The sequence below is a fragment of the Vidua chalybeata genome, chromosome 1 (assembly GCF_026979565.1).
Source record: "Vidua chalybeata isolate OUT-0048 chromosome 1, bVidCha1 merged haplotype, whole genome shotgun sequence".
Lineage (NCBI taxonomy): Eukaryota > Metazoa > Chordata > Aves > Passeriformes > Viduidae > Vidua > Vidua chalybeata.
Window position 1 is genome coordinate 84,082,856 of NC_071530.1, and position 15,247 is coordinate 84,098,102.

The 15,247-nt window shown below is 39.9% G+C and overlaps 1 protein-coding gene across 5 annotated transcripts in view; it reads right to left on the minus strand.

The window, feature by feature from the left end:
* GRB10 (growth factor receptor bound protein 10) overlaps positions 1 to 15,247 on the minus strand; it is a 146,322-nt gene that overhangs the window by 108,315 nt on the left and 22,760 nt on the right. For 2 of the 5 annotated variants that reach the window (XM_053957031.1, XM_053957038.1), the window contains exon 2: positions 1,143 to 1,240. The exons of 1 other annotated variant lie outside the window; for it this stretch is intronic. In XM_053957031.1, coding sequence (XP_053813006.1) covers positions 1,143 to 1,193 — 51 coding nt within the window. In that variant the 5' untranslated portion in view covers positions 1,194 to 1,240. Of the gene's footprint in view, positions 1 to 1,142; positions 1,241 to 3,611; positions 3,672 to 10,679; positions 10,744 to 15,247 lie in introns of those variants that run through there. 2 more of the 5 variants (XM_053957056.1, XM_053957047.1) reach the window with 2 other exon arrangements.

Sequence of the window (15,247 nt, forward strand, 5' to 3'; positions counted from 1 at the left end):
TGGAAGCATAATTTCACAGTGCATCAAAATTATGAAGTCCAGGCACATCTATTCACATATTCTTTTAAACTCATAGATCCAAGTTTAGTAACAGATTTTCAGGACATCCAATTTCTCAAAGTCCAGTCTATTTTTATAGCTGCAAAAGAAGCTATAAAAGAACTGTTATGTTTTTCCTGCTATTGGAAAAGCATTCAGGTACATTCAGCTGACAACTCAGCATATACTAACATTAGACTTTTAACTAATTAGAGGTTTCCTGTTGGGGAAAAAAAACCCCAAAGTTGACATATTACATAACATGTATGAATCCTAATCTTAAAGAGATTTTTTGGAAATGTTGTTGTTTTTATCATGTTTTTTGCTTTTCTTCCAAATGCGTAGCATGACTGTAATAATTACTACTAGCAATGTTTCTCTTGGGACAAAAGTTAAAGGTTTTAATGTCACATGACACAGTTTAATTATTTGTGTATCTACAGGATCCAAAATCATAACTGAATCCTCAGGGCGGTAACCATATTATGAAAACAGAAGATAAAAAGTGCAAAGAAAAGATTATATCCAAACTAGCAATTTACAGTTTCATAAAAAATACAAAGCAACCATTATGCCAACTAAAACTGCCCAGGGAAAAAAAAGAGAGCTTTTGCATGCATTTTTGTCAAGTACCTTTGAATTTAGCTGAGGGTTTTTAAAATATACTCTTTGTAATATGCCATATTGGCTGCTTAGATACAGCACAATGACTCAAAAACTTAGGATCTAACCAAGTGTAAAAATCTCTGCCTTTGTTCCTACAAATATAGCATTCTGCAAACTGATACATTTTGATGCAAGGCATTTCACTGGGATTGTAGCTTGCCACCTTTTCTTTGGAAACAAGTGCCTTCTCCCAATTAGGAAATGGCTATTTTAAAGACCAATATCAAATCCATATATATTAATGACCCAGTGTTTTCAGCAGCAGAACTTGAACACAGGATGGTAACAGAGGCTCTGTTTCCAAAATGTTAGCAAAACCCAGAGAATTGCCAGACAGCTATTAGCAGTTTGATGAAAAGTATGAATGCACAATCAATCACCGGCACACAGCAATACGATGCTACAAGCTGACACGAACATGCAATTTCTCAACTTACTATCCGATAAGGAAGATGTAAAAAGGAGTCTGGGCAGCCAGCTAAAGCCATTTGTTCCTTCAAATTTTCTTCAAATTACATCTACTGCTTCCCAGGACCTGCAGAATACAAACAAACTGTCAGAAACCATACTGAAGACATTTCATCAACTTATTATTGAAAACAGTTGGAGGAGGGAGGCCGAGAAGATCAAGATGAGGTGATGAGGATTTGCATCAACTTGAAGTAGAAAATTTGCACATTTGCTGCCTGTAGTCTAGCAAACACATTCAATTTGATATTTCATTTAAAAACCCAACGTAACTTCTCAGGCTGTGTGGCTCCTGCTTTATTTCCACTGTTTAGGCAAAAATGAAGGCCTCGCTTCACAGCAAAACCCTAGCCATTTGAAAACTGGCTCTCACCACCTGAGGCTATGCTTTCAACACTGAAATCTCTGAGTTAATTATGATGACAGCCACTTATCACAGAATCATTTAAGTTGGAAAAAAACGGTAGGATCACCAAGATCATTATGCAGCATCAGCCTTCAAAGCCTGGCTACACAACTTCTAACCTTTACCCTTTCCTGCCTGCCTTTTCCCCCGTGGTTTTATTCTCACATAATATATCAGACTGTCACATACAAAATCATTCAAGTCTTATACTTGTTCTTCTGAGTGATTACTAGAAGCAACTTTGCAAGGTTAGTTTAAAGCACTTTAAACCACCACTTTGTGATCAAATAGAGCTTGAAAAGAAATCTGCAAACACTTAGAAGTACATACGGCTGAAGAACTAAAAATAAGAAGGTAAGACAATGTCAAGAAAGTTATTATAATTGCCTCATAAAAAGGAAACAAAAATAAACCTAAATAAATAATAAATAAAGCACTATTTCCTGCTCCAGCATTTCTTCCTACCTGCAGGGGTGGACACATGCCTGCTGTGTAAGACAAGTGATGCCACCTCCAAGTAGATGAGAAAGGTATGACTGGGGAAGAGAAAGCAGGCTGCAAAGCACAGTCAGAACTTTTACTTCTACCACAAGCAAGCTCCTGTCTGGTTCGCTGTTAATTTATCAATTATGTGTTCAAAACAAAAGCCCAAGTTTTAAACAGGCTACCCACTGCTCTCCGGTAAGCACGACCTGTCACCAAAGCAAAGCTGTCAGCAAAATTTATGGGACAGTTAAGTGAGGGACGAGGGTAAAAAAACATCTTGGACAAACTGTTCCTGGATGACTTCCCGCCTATGGTCCACAAACCATGCACTCATCAAGGAAGCTTTATTTTACCTAGTTCCAGGATGAGTTTGGCTGAGGTATGGTAGCCTCCTCCTCTATCAATATGGCAGGCAAACTCCTGGGAACTTCTTTCCAAGAAGTACTTACTGAGCTTCTGCAGTGATCAATTCATACAGCCAATTACCCTGGGAGGAAACTGGTTTTGGCAATAGCAAGTCTGAAAATCCATTTAACCAAATATGCACAAACCCAGTTATTTACTCTAGGTAAGCAAATCCTATGGAAAAAAAAAAATTAACCCCAAAATCTTACAGGATTCAAAGTTGGGGGGAGGCCACATCAAGCATCTAACTCTGTAGGCATGTTACTCAACTTGCACTATCGCTAGTCTTTGAACATATAAACAGTGGTCTACAGCCTTCTAGCTACTTCTCCACACCTAAAAGTGTGCAGTCAGTTTTAAAGACTGAGCTGAAGATTTCACTTTAATCACCCAGTTTGTTTCAGAAGAATTAAGTACAGATTTATCAAAAGCTCTTAAAAATCTTTTCACTTTGGGGAGTACCATTTTCTTTTCTTTCTCATAAGCATATCTACGGAGAAATTAAGCAAATTACTGAAATAGCTGTTATGAAGTTGGTAAAATGTATCAACAAAGAGATCTGTATTATTAGCCTCTAAACCTACCAAGACTAAAGAAAGTTAACATAAAAGGGGTAAGGGAAAAGAATTGAGCTCTACACTGCAAAAGTTTTATGTTTATTATCACTTCAGTATTTAGACATCAGGAAAAGGCACAACTGCTGCAAATTTAATGGTAGGTTATTTAGGACTGAATATCAAAATACTGGTCCTTTGACATTTCAGCAAAAGGCTCAAATTCACTTACAGCAAGATAGATTAAATATGTTCCTAAACAATACCAAACCAATTTGTCTACTCTAGGGCGTGCTACAGTTTGTGCCACAGCCCCATTGCACCAGTGGAAGATCATAAATTACCTCAAACAATAGTTGGAGTCAAGACTGCATAATTTATCAAGAACCATTTGCTTTGCTGATACATTCTTGAGTATTCATTTGTTAACACTGCAGAAACAGAGGAAAGCAATAATCTCTAGATGGTATCATTCCTGGTCAGTCACACATTAACACTGATTTAACATGTCATCTCTTTTGATCTGTCTAAAACCAGTTTATCAACCAGTTTATCCTACCCCAGGAATACAAAAAGCCTTTGCTCACCTTTAAGACCTAAGGTCCTTTGTACCACATCAACAAGTAATAAATTTCATTGGGACAGAACTCTACACCAATTCATGTGTTCATGACTTTAAAAAGAAAAATAGATCAATTTTTCCTGTGCTGTTGTCTTTAAACATGGTATTTAGCACATCACTTCTCATCAGAGACTGTAGCTGCACACAGACATACATGTTCTTTCCACACAATTTACACAGCACAAATCACAAAGAGGTATTCAAGTGCCAAGTTACTGCCCTTTTCCTAAAATGCCTTAGATGAGAGAGGGAAATTCCAACGGATTGTAAATAGGAAACAAGCTATGTAGTCGATCACTGTTAGAAAACTCAGGACATTCAGTGGTGAGAACAACTGTCATGCAGCATCAAGCAAGACAGCCTGTGCACATTCAGAACCAGGCGATTTCATGTGCATTTACTGGCTTCAGAGCTCTGCCTTGGACAGAGATCCTGAAAGAAGGACAGTCATGACAAACCACGTTTCAAAGGTCACGAGACTAATTTTTGGTATAACATTCTCCAGAATAAAGAACGGACTATTGTTAGGCACAGCTTTGATGTCTCAGCCTCTCAAAAGTGTTAAACAAACTCACACGATCTTAAAGATTGATATTAATCCTGCATGGAAAACACTGCAGGTATGCACCCTGGAGATTGTCACTGCTCTGAATGGGTTGCTTAAGTCACAATCAAATTACTCAGCTAACCACCAGAATAAGTTGTCGATTAACTGCAAATTAAGCCCATCACCAGGTATGTTTTTCTGATTTATCACTTGTTATCTGCACATTCCCAGCAGAGGAAATGGTATCTCGCCCAGCACTGTGGAAGCAGACACAGCCTACGCACCTACGGATACTGTGGTAGGAAAATGGCAGGGGGATGGTCACTCTGCCAATTCAGGAAGTTTTCCAGGTTCTACATGTGCCATCTGTCAAAGTCTTTAAATTCAAGAGAAAAATAATTTTTAAAACGCAATTGCTTGCAGATTAGTTAGGAACAGGAGGATAAAAAAAAAAAAAGAAAAGGATTTTAACCTGGCAGAGTTGCAAGACAAGCTCCAGAACTCTTGAAAACTGGATTTATGCTCTTTTATAAAAGGTAACTTAACAAATTTGTTGAATGTTATACCCTTTTAAGTATTTAATAATTTTTCTTCTATAATGTTCTGCTTTCTCTACTTGAACTATTATGAAAGAGGGAAGGGGAAAAAGCTTCCGCGTAGCCTTAATTTTGACTCGAAGACCTTTATCTAAGATCTCAGGTTTTACATGCAAGTTAAAAACCTTTCCATCCCTTTAATGTATATATTTTATTCTCTCAGACACTAAATATCACTATTCATTTCTCCCCACAATACTGAATGAAGTTTTGCAGACCAAACCTGGATTTTCCTAAGAAACTAGAACAAGGTCTTAAAACTGAATCAATACCATATTCTCCCCTAACTTATCTTCAGGACTGTCTGAGTTAAGTCTACTGGACTGGATTTAACATCTTGAAGACCCAGGGAAAAAAAGATCCTTTCTTCTCGGTCTACACAAGGAACAATCTCCAAGACTTCAACTGGCTGTTCTCCTGGCTAAAGGCTCCCCACTACTTCATGCCATCTAGGAAAGTGTTCTGTTTTTTATTGCAGACATGTGTGTACATATATATACACACACACACGGGTGTTTATCTGCATCACCAAACAGGTTTACAAGATGAGGTGAGGCAGCTCTGTGGATACACCAAGCAACCCTCCACAACACAGGCATGAGTAGCCATACTCCGAAACTTACAGTCTACTCCTATTGCCATAGTTACAATGGAAATAAAGTTGGATACCAGCAGCATGAGGCATGCCAGTGAATTTTCCCTTGTTGAAAGACCTGACAGCTAGCAATGTCCCAGCTGCACCAATACTGTGGGACCCAGATGTGCTTTTGCATGCAAGATCCAGACAATTTCTCACAAAAATGAAGCCTGAATGACTATGTAGGCTGAAAAGAAAGTGGCATCAGATTCCTGAGTTGGCTGGACCAAGGAGACTAAAACACCCTCGGCAGCACACAAGTTTGCCATCAGATTTCATCATGGCTTCAGCAATTAGTACATGTAAGGACTTCTAAAGCATCTTCCCCTCTTTTAGTGATAGCTTCAGGTGGAGACTGTGTCAATTTACAACACTGAGAATGCCCCTCACCCTCCCTAAGGGATCACTTGGTCAGCAGGACTGAATTAATCACCTCAAACATTTTACTGACCACTTTCTCAACTCACTCAGTTCAAACACACACTTGCTTCTCTCCCCAGCTCTGAATGTTCCTCCTTCAGGAAGGAAGGAGTCTCCTTCGAGACACCCAAACTCTCCAGTCTGCCCATGCTGAAAAATAATACCTGGCTAGTTTCCCTTCAAACGGGTTTTTGTCCCCTCCAAAACACATTCCCAAACACTCCAGAATGGATTAACTCTCCAACCACAAAAAACTTAATAGCATGATCGTCAACACCCTGATGACCTACTGAGATTAGCAGCAGGTAATATTTAAGAATACCTGCAGCTTTCCCAATTTCTCCTCATTTTCCTTGCATGAATTGGTATCTTCACATCCATTTTGTTACACATATGTACCAAAAAGGCAATAGCAAATCTATGATATGGAGCAACTGCCTCACTAGAGGAGTACTTTGAACATCTTTGAAAACAAAGCATTGTTCTAGCTAAAATTTCAAGCGAGTGTTGCGCACTAAAATGAAAAGCACTGTTCAAAATATAAATCATCAATCAAAAGCACTTCAGTTACGTCCAAACACTCCCACGAAACCATACTAAAAAATCTGGTCTTATAAAAAAAGGGAATATAATTCTCTTTTGCCATTCTTAATTGCAAAGCTGTTAGTCTAAATATTACACCTTGTAAAGGAAGCCATTTGCCATTGTACTTTTGCCAGAAAGTGAAGAATCTTGGCAACGGCAATTCAGGCTTTTGAAAGCCAAAACAGATACATACTTCAGAAGAAGCACAGAAGAGCTGATGCCATCCCACTTCGAGCCTTGCCAAATAAAATTAAATAAAATATATGCAGTTCAGCATTTCTTGGTTTCCTGAATCTGCCCAAAATTTTGAAAAGGCTCAAGACTCATAGCCTGTGAATTAATATTCACCTCCTGATAGAACATCTTCACTGACAGCAAAGATAAGGTCCTGAGAAAAAGCAGTATTTAGCCCAACAACATTGGACACCACCACCAAAAAAACAACCAACCAAAAAAAAAAAACCAAACCAAGAAACAACAAAACAAAACAAACAAAACCAAAAAACCAAACAACAAATCCCAAACTTGTAATGAGCTTCGGAAATACTGACAGAACTCTGCAGTTTCGCTGTCTTCCTTGATCACTGAAAATCCTCTTCTGTCTCCTAACAGCTTCAAATTCATAGCTTTGAAGTAGGAACTTTGGCAACTAAACAGAGACTTGTACCAAAGTCTAAATGAAATGTTAATTAGACAGAAACTTAAATAAAAACCCATGTAGTATACAGCAGACAACCCCACCAGTAAGCCATATGCAGAGGTAGGGAAGGTGCAAGGATGCATGACGAGGACATGAGAGGTACACGAGTGAGGAAGCCCAGGTGAACTTCATCTGACAATGCCATGACTAGCAGTCTCCAAGTTTGCATATACGGTTTCTCCCTACGTCATTTGCCTCCGGAGAACCAAGAAACCACTGTCTCCATTCTCTCCGTGTTGTCACTGTCCTGCCTCCCCTGCCCACCCCAATCTAGTCACATTTCTTGTAAAACAGAATCCAGAATTTTACAATTTTGGGAAGCAGTTGAAATAATTATTTCCTTATGTTATTTTAAGCTATTATTATCCAACCTGAAGACTTAGAGTGAAGTTATACAACAGTCAAGATGATTTAATAGCTTGTTACTGCCAAAAACAGGACAGACATCCCACTCTCTTCATCAGCCCTTGCTCTGCTTTCTTCTTCCACTTCCTCCCAGAAGCTTCATGGCACTCCCTCCTTCTCCCCCTTTTGTGTCATGTATGGTCCTTAATGAGTTCAGCTTGTGTTAATTAACGCATTTGTTTTGCTGGGTTAGTGTTCCGCTAAGGAAGCAAATGCAATGAACTTAGATCTGACAGGCAGTTCAGTTGGCACAATGTGAACGGCGGGAGACCATGAGCAAGAGGGGAAGGGAACAGGATCACCCCCTCTCCCGTGGCAGCAAACTATTATATTGGCCAAGGCAACCTGTGAACTTTCATTTTATTTGTTTACTGCTATTAGGAGCTGGCAAACCTTTCCTACTGCACATCCGTGAGAATTAATGCTTTCCAGGCATCTCACAGAAGTTAAACATTCAGACAGATCTCCAAATAAAATATTAAGGTTTTCTCAAAGGCACTTAACTTTCACCTTCTGGTACCAACTCAATTAAAGTCTACTTTTGTTGCATACTTACCAAAACATTGCTTTTTGCATTCAACACAGTACTGAGCCTTTATGCTTCCAACAGGCAACTGGTGTGAATGGTCCTTCTCTCTGCTCTGCAGTGGGATTTGAAAGCCAAGGGCCCTAGAACCCCCAACCCAGAGACTAAACTATACACAAGACATTTTTCTAAACAATTAAAGTTCATCAGCCGCTGCACAGTGCTGCTTTTTGTTTGTTTGGGTTTTTTTTAATGAAAGTCAGATCATTACAGATTCTGTTTGAAACCGCATCTTAATTGACATGCTTATCCAGAAATATCCATTGGACAGATCTACCGGACTCAACTTGCCTTTACTAAGGTGACAAGATAGTAGCATGCACTCCTCAGCTGTTACTTTTACAGCCTCCAGACAGAAGTTAGGAGGCTGTAAAAGTAACAGCCGAGGAGTGCATAATATATACAGAGGTTTGATAGAGAGACTTTTCAATTCATAGAGTAGCACTCCGCAGCAAGGATGCCTTGCCCCCAGCTTTTGTTCCCTTATTTCTCTACAACACTCCTTCATTTTGGAGAAGAATCTTCCAAAGCATGCAGAAACCCTTCTTCCCCTCCTGGCTGATGCAAAGGACAAAGATATAAAAAAGAGAAAAAACAAAAGGCAATGTCCTATCACATGACCTACTGATCAGTTTTTCAAGCCTTTTAAGTCTGTTTCATCCAAATGATGCATTCATCAATCGCCATAATTATTCACAGCCTATTTTTCTTTCCATGGATCTTTATGCAGGGGGCACCGTAGCTTCTCAAAGAACTTGTTAGGTTTTTGTTACACCATACTAGCTACAGAGGGCTGACCATAAGGCTGACTTCTAAACCAACACTCACACTTGTGCACAGAAAGCGACAGGCAGATATCTATCAATACCATTCACATCCCTCCTTAGGGTCTCTCCTGTTCCTAGAGTGGTTTAAAATACTTTTCCTGGATTTTAAACTTCATTATTGTGGGCCAATGACATCAGGCATTAGGGTTTTTACTTTGACAATTTACATGGTTTAATGCTGATAGTTAACACAGTAACTGTACATGTATCACTTGCTGTTCTCTTGGTACAAGATTTTTTGGGAAGAGTTATTAACTAAGATTATAAGAATGTCTATAAGAATTATAGACATTAGGCTTTGCGTTTTTGAAGAAAATCAATTCAGAGAGGCTTTTACAGTTATCTGTGATTTATGTTAATGAATAAGCATTGGTTTATTTACATAGTCCCATCCCATACAAGTGGTTGAGGCTAGAAGGCAAGTTTAGACATTTCAATTCAAACTGCAAGCTACTTGCTAAGATGGTATCTTTTTGAGATACCATAAAAGGTACACTTTAGTGAGAAGGTTACTCTCAGTATACCTCATTTATATCATTAGAACACTCAAAAGAAAGACTTTCTCCTTAGCCTCTGAAAAAAAAAAAATCATATTCTGTGAGCAGAGATGCATTCTCCAGCATCAACAGCACGTTAATTCACCCTCCAAATAGTTTTGTGGTAACTACTCCCAAACATTACTTATTCCAAAGAATTCAACTGTTGAAACAATTCTGACAAGGACACCATAGTAAGTAACAGCAGCAAGTAGCAAAAATAAACAAGCAAACCCCTTTTACCTCTCATGTACAGCAGGGTAAGGGTTACCACAGAAGGGCTTGTAAGTGATAATGCAACACAGCCAGGACAGCTCTGGACTACATCAACCCCAAGCAACCAGGCAACGACCAACTCTGCTTCTTGTTGCAAAGAGTGCAAGGAGGCAACTTCAACAAATACTGAGCTGCTCTTGAGATGAACAGAAAATCCTGTCTATTCAAGAGGGCTATAACAAAGAAGTGCAAGAAGTGCAAGTGATAACACACAGAAATTAAAGGAATAATATGCCCTTGATTGACTGGAACATAAAAAACTGTACCCAATTTGGAGACTGTACTCATTCACTCCTATGCAATGAAGCACCAGCAGTGCCAGAGCCAGCTCAACTGCAAAAAACCTGCTTGTAGTTTTAAGATACTGATGTCACAGATATCCCTTGTGTACTTTAACACTGCCTCACTAACAAATCACAGCAATCTCTTCTTAGAGCAAAGAGACCATTTTGTAATCTCAAATGCATTTGCTGGCATTATGCAACACACAAGCTTCAAATCCACGGGTGGCTTATGGTTAGCAGCAGGCAATCAGTGCTGACTTTCAGAACACAACTAAAATGTTACTGGTGCACTATTCTTGAATACAGGCTAAGATTTTCTATAAATAAATAAATAAAGGATACTGGCAATGCACAAGTCTTTCTTACCCTCTTATATTTTTTTAGCCCTTGAAAAACAATTTCAAGCTGACATCTCAAAAGCGAGTATGCTGACCTACTTGCAAATATAATACCACCCTGGGACAAACAGGGCACAGCTTTTTCAAGGAAGTGTAAACAAAACAGAAAATAAACCCACAGAATAGGTTAATATTTTGTACAAGAGCTAACATTCAACAAAAAGCTGAAATCTAGCCAACTGATCACATGTTTCATGTGCATTAGTGAACACTTATTTGCTGCTATTAACTTGTACCTGCAGAGAGGAAGAAAGAAGATATTCTTCCTTTCATTCTGAAGGTCATAAGGTGATCCAGCTTAATGAAGACTGTGCTGAGGTTGCAAGTGTCATAATTTCCACCAACCCCTTCAAAATGCAGCACTGGAAAGCACAGGGAAGAAAACTGAAGTAATACCATAATACCGCCCAGGCTTCATAGACTATGTCAACTTAATTAGAATGGTATTTTGGCAGTACCAAAAGATTACATATCGAAGGCTGAGTAGCAGGCCAAATAACTTGACTAGACTATTTTGCCAAGCCACCTACATTAACAGCTTCTTCCCTGTACTTTCAGGGTGCCATAAGGGAAATCAGGCCTTGTTTCAGGCCTTATGAGGCTGTTTAACAGAGGTATGAAATGTTGAATATCCCCAGCACTGAAGGTTTATTAGATATGCATTAAACAAGGAACATCCCTAGTTAACCTTCAGACTCCAGAGCTGCCAGAGAGGAACTTTTGTTCTTCAAGGGTGTAGGCTCCAGATGTAGCCAAAACGCGTTCCCTGCATACCAGTGTACTTCAACCCACAAAACACCTGTACCCCAAGCCTGGAACCCACACATAGGTCCCAACTGCATTCTCCCACCTCCAAGGTTGTCCAACTGGTACTGGCAGCAGTGGAAAGGAGGGAGAAGACAGCATGTAAGTGTCCCTGCCCGCACAACATCGTTTCATAGGCCTGTAGTACAATGCCCACAGAAGCAAATCAACATCCAGGCTGCACATGGAGCTGACCACAATACTATTGCAGGATATGAAGGCAGTCACATACCCTAGATGGTGGTAGTGGTATGCGTACAGAAATGTACGCTCCTGCACTGCCACATCAGTCAGGAAGGAGAAACAGGCTCTCCTTATGTGCAGTCCATCTCCTTCCACAGCAGCTATCTGGCTGTCAGAGAAAGTTGGGGCTGGCATGAGATGAGCTCAAGCAGCCACTTACAACCCGCACAATTCAATGAAGCACACCACTGGAGTACCTGGTTCTTTCCATTGACAACAACATGAATTTTGTTGAATTTAGAAAACTGATGTAGCCATTCATGATCCGGACACACAAAAAAAAAAAAAAAAAACAGCAAAAGGAATCCCTCTGGCTTCAGTACAGCATTGAAACTTCAAATTCTTAGCACCTCTGGACAAGACTGACAATTATGCCAGGCCAGTCATGCACTATCCCCCGACTTTTGGTCTCTGTACTGCAGAAGTCAATCCTGACAAAACTTCAGTTTCTCCCATCAACTTTTAGGGTTTAATTTCACTCAGTGTGTCTGTGTGTATAATACATATATTATACAGACATGCACTTACATGTGCCTGTGAACTCTATGAACTCTAGATTAAGAGATCCTTTAACAGCAGCACAGAATGCAAGATGGCATGGCAGAACTCAGTTGACCTCATGAAAAATAAAAAATCTCAGTTCCCTTCCCTGAGTTTCTTCCACTGTTTGATGCAGAGATTTTGTTCACACTTTGCTCTTCCAAAAAGTTCTCCCTCTCCCAAAATACACCGCAGTATAATAAAACAAAATGTTTATCAAAGGAGCAGATGAGCTCTCTTGCAAAAGCCTCTGCGAATATCACAAATTTGAATTTCTAATTGCTGCTGTTAATTGATAAAATAACAATTCCAAATTTTTTGCTACTTTGTATTTTGATCTATAAAAGCATTCACTCATCATTAATACAATCAATTTGACAGATTCATCAAAAAACTCTCAATTTTCATTTCAGCCTCACCAATTAGCAGTTCTATTTTATTAAAAACCAGCTCTGCATGAAGAGATGGCTTCACACAACTGCCTGCTTTACACAAATACCTCCCACAGGCTTTCATGCTACTTTTTGTCACTGGAAGAGGGATAATATTCTCTTTACCTAATGCACTGATGCTTACAGATCTCAGCAATCACTAGCTTGTAATACTCCCCATCTCCTTCAAACTGACAGCAGTACCACAGAATTTGCCACCAATGCCCAATATCCTCTCCTCTTTATTGCATTACTGGTCTTAGATAAATTGCACTATGTCTTGGAAACTATCACATTTGTTTCCTGCAACATCTTTGCCTACGCATCTTTTCCAGTCCAGTAACTTGTATAAGTCAACACCCTAAAATGAGCAGCACAGTTTTCATGAGGACTCTCCTATTTAACTAAATGACAACCTTCTCATTATACAAACCCAAAAGGTTTCTCTCCAAAACACAAGACAGAAGTAGAAGTTCATTGAAGCTGGATGCCTCTGAGGAGTCAGGTTTGAGAAGGCTGCTCCATACAGAAGTGCTCTTCTCTCTGTGGCAGGTGATGAGAGCCACTGTTCCCAGAGAAGTTCCCAGTTGCAGAACTTCCTAGTCTTGTCTCTTAAGCTGCAGGCATACCCTCATATTCTGCTCCTGCAGAAATGCAACAACACATTGTCTAACGCAGCACTCCAGTCAGTCTCAGTGGGACAAGCAAGCAGCAGGAAGGAATGACACGGATATAATTTTTCCCTTGACAGCAATTAGCAGCACTTGGTCAGAAAAGACTTTGCAGCTCAAGTTAAGAAATGCAGGATTATAGAAAATCACTATGCATGGGGAGGCAGAAATATTGAGCACACCAGGAAACAAGCACCCAAGTCGCTCCCATGGCCTAAGGGACAGAAAGACACAGCTGATTTTCTACCAGACTTTGACAATAGATCCCTAGAGTCTTAACACACATCTGTCTCAAGCAGGTTAAACCTTTTAAGGTTTAAATGCCTAATGAGATCCACTTTTAAACACACCAAAAAAGACAACTAGAAAGCGCAGTCAGAACACAAACAACTCCTTCTGTGGAGGCCACACGTGCCAAGAAGGACTAGGCTCCAGCTCCCGGCACTTGAGCAGCACTGAAGTTTTCATTCTCTGGATGGATAGTAAAACACTGCTGACTATTTGCACTGCAGACCAGTTAAGAAATCACCCCATATAGTCAGATAAAATTAAGGAAGTGTGTCATTCATTACCGGAAACCTTCTCCCTGATATCCAGTGACAGGATGTGTGGGAATGGTTCACAGCTGAGTCAGGGGAGGTTCAGACTAGATACAAACAAACACTTCCTTTACCAAGAGGGTAGTCAAACACTGGAACTGGCTTCCTAGAGGAGTGGTCAATGTCCCAAGCATGACAGTATTTAAGAGGCACTTGGACAAGGCCCTTAACAACATGCTTTGACCTTTGGTCAGCCCTGAAGTGGTCAGACTGTTGGACTGAATGACCACTATAGGTACCTTCCAGCCGGAATGTGCTATTCCATTCATCAGACATTCAATGTTCTATTCAAGGAACTTTCATTTATACCAAAACTGCCTTACCTGAGTGAGTGGTCTTAACTGGATTTCAGGACATTCTCTTTAATTTCTAATTTTTTTTCTGATACAAGTCAGGCATTGAGGCATCTCTGGAAATAACTACTTCTAGAAGTGTCCATCTCAGAACACTCAGGTGCTCTCTTGCTATCAAATTTGAGCTTATGGAAAAAACAACAGTCAGCTGAGAAAAAGTAATCTTCTCATCAACAACCATAGTCTGTCTCAACGTATGAGTAAAATCAGTCAGAGTCAAGAGCAGTTTAGGAAAAATGGTTTTATTTGATACTGAAATGGACTGGGATGTTCAGAGGACAAACTGCTATGACAAAGGTAAGGGGCTGACAACATCCCACAGCCACCTCAGGAACCACCTGCTCTGCACTGCCACAGTGCCCCACACTTTACACACAGTTCCCACTTCTCATCCAACACCCTCACTCTCAGCATGTAGCTCTGGGGAAAAGTGTGGAAGCTTGCACTGACTGCTGACCAGTGATGTTGGCCAGCAAGGGACAAGTTAACAATACAAATTTCACAAGCCCACAATTACAAAACAGATATGAGCAAGTACTCTGTTGGCAATTAGAGCTTCAGCTTTATTTTATTTATTCTAGTATAAGAACAGATGTTGCAGTTATTCAAAGGTTTTCACAACCTTAATTGCTGACCTTAATTGTTGCTAATCTTTCCCATGAAGTGGAGACAGACAGACGCCACCCGTATTTTCATATTTTCCGAAGATAGTGAGCTGCAGGGTATGAATAATAAAAGACAGTATTGTCTGCCCTCTCCCTCTTGTGTGAAATACAAGGGTATTGGGATTGGCCAGCAGCATGGAAGAAAAAGAATGAACAAGTGACTCAGCTGTTTTATTTATTTTTTTTAAGGATGCATCTGCTACAGGGTTGAACCTTGACACCGACATTTCTTCCCCCTCCCCAGCAATGGGTGAAGCCTCCAAGTGCCAGTGAAGGAAGTGCTGTATTTAGCCTTCACAACGCCTGAAACAGCTGATACACAAAGCGCCCTGTCCACCTCATTGAGTATCACTAAAGCTGTAGTATTAAGCAGCAAAGTGTTGAGTTTCACAGGGCAATATTAGGTTTCATAAACAAGTTCTCAGACTGGGTAAGAAACCAGCATTTAATTATGTGCTAGAAACATTGCAAAAGATACATGAGAGCTTCCCAAATCTT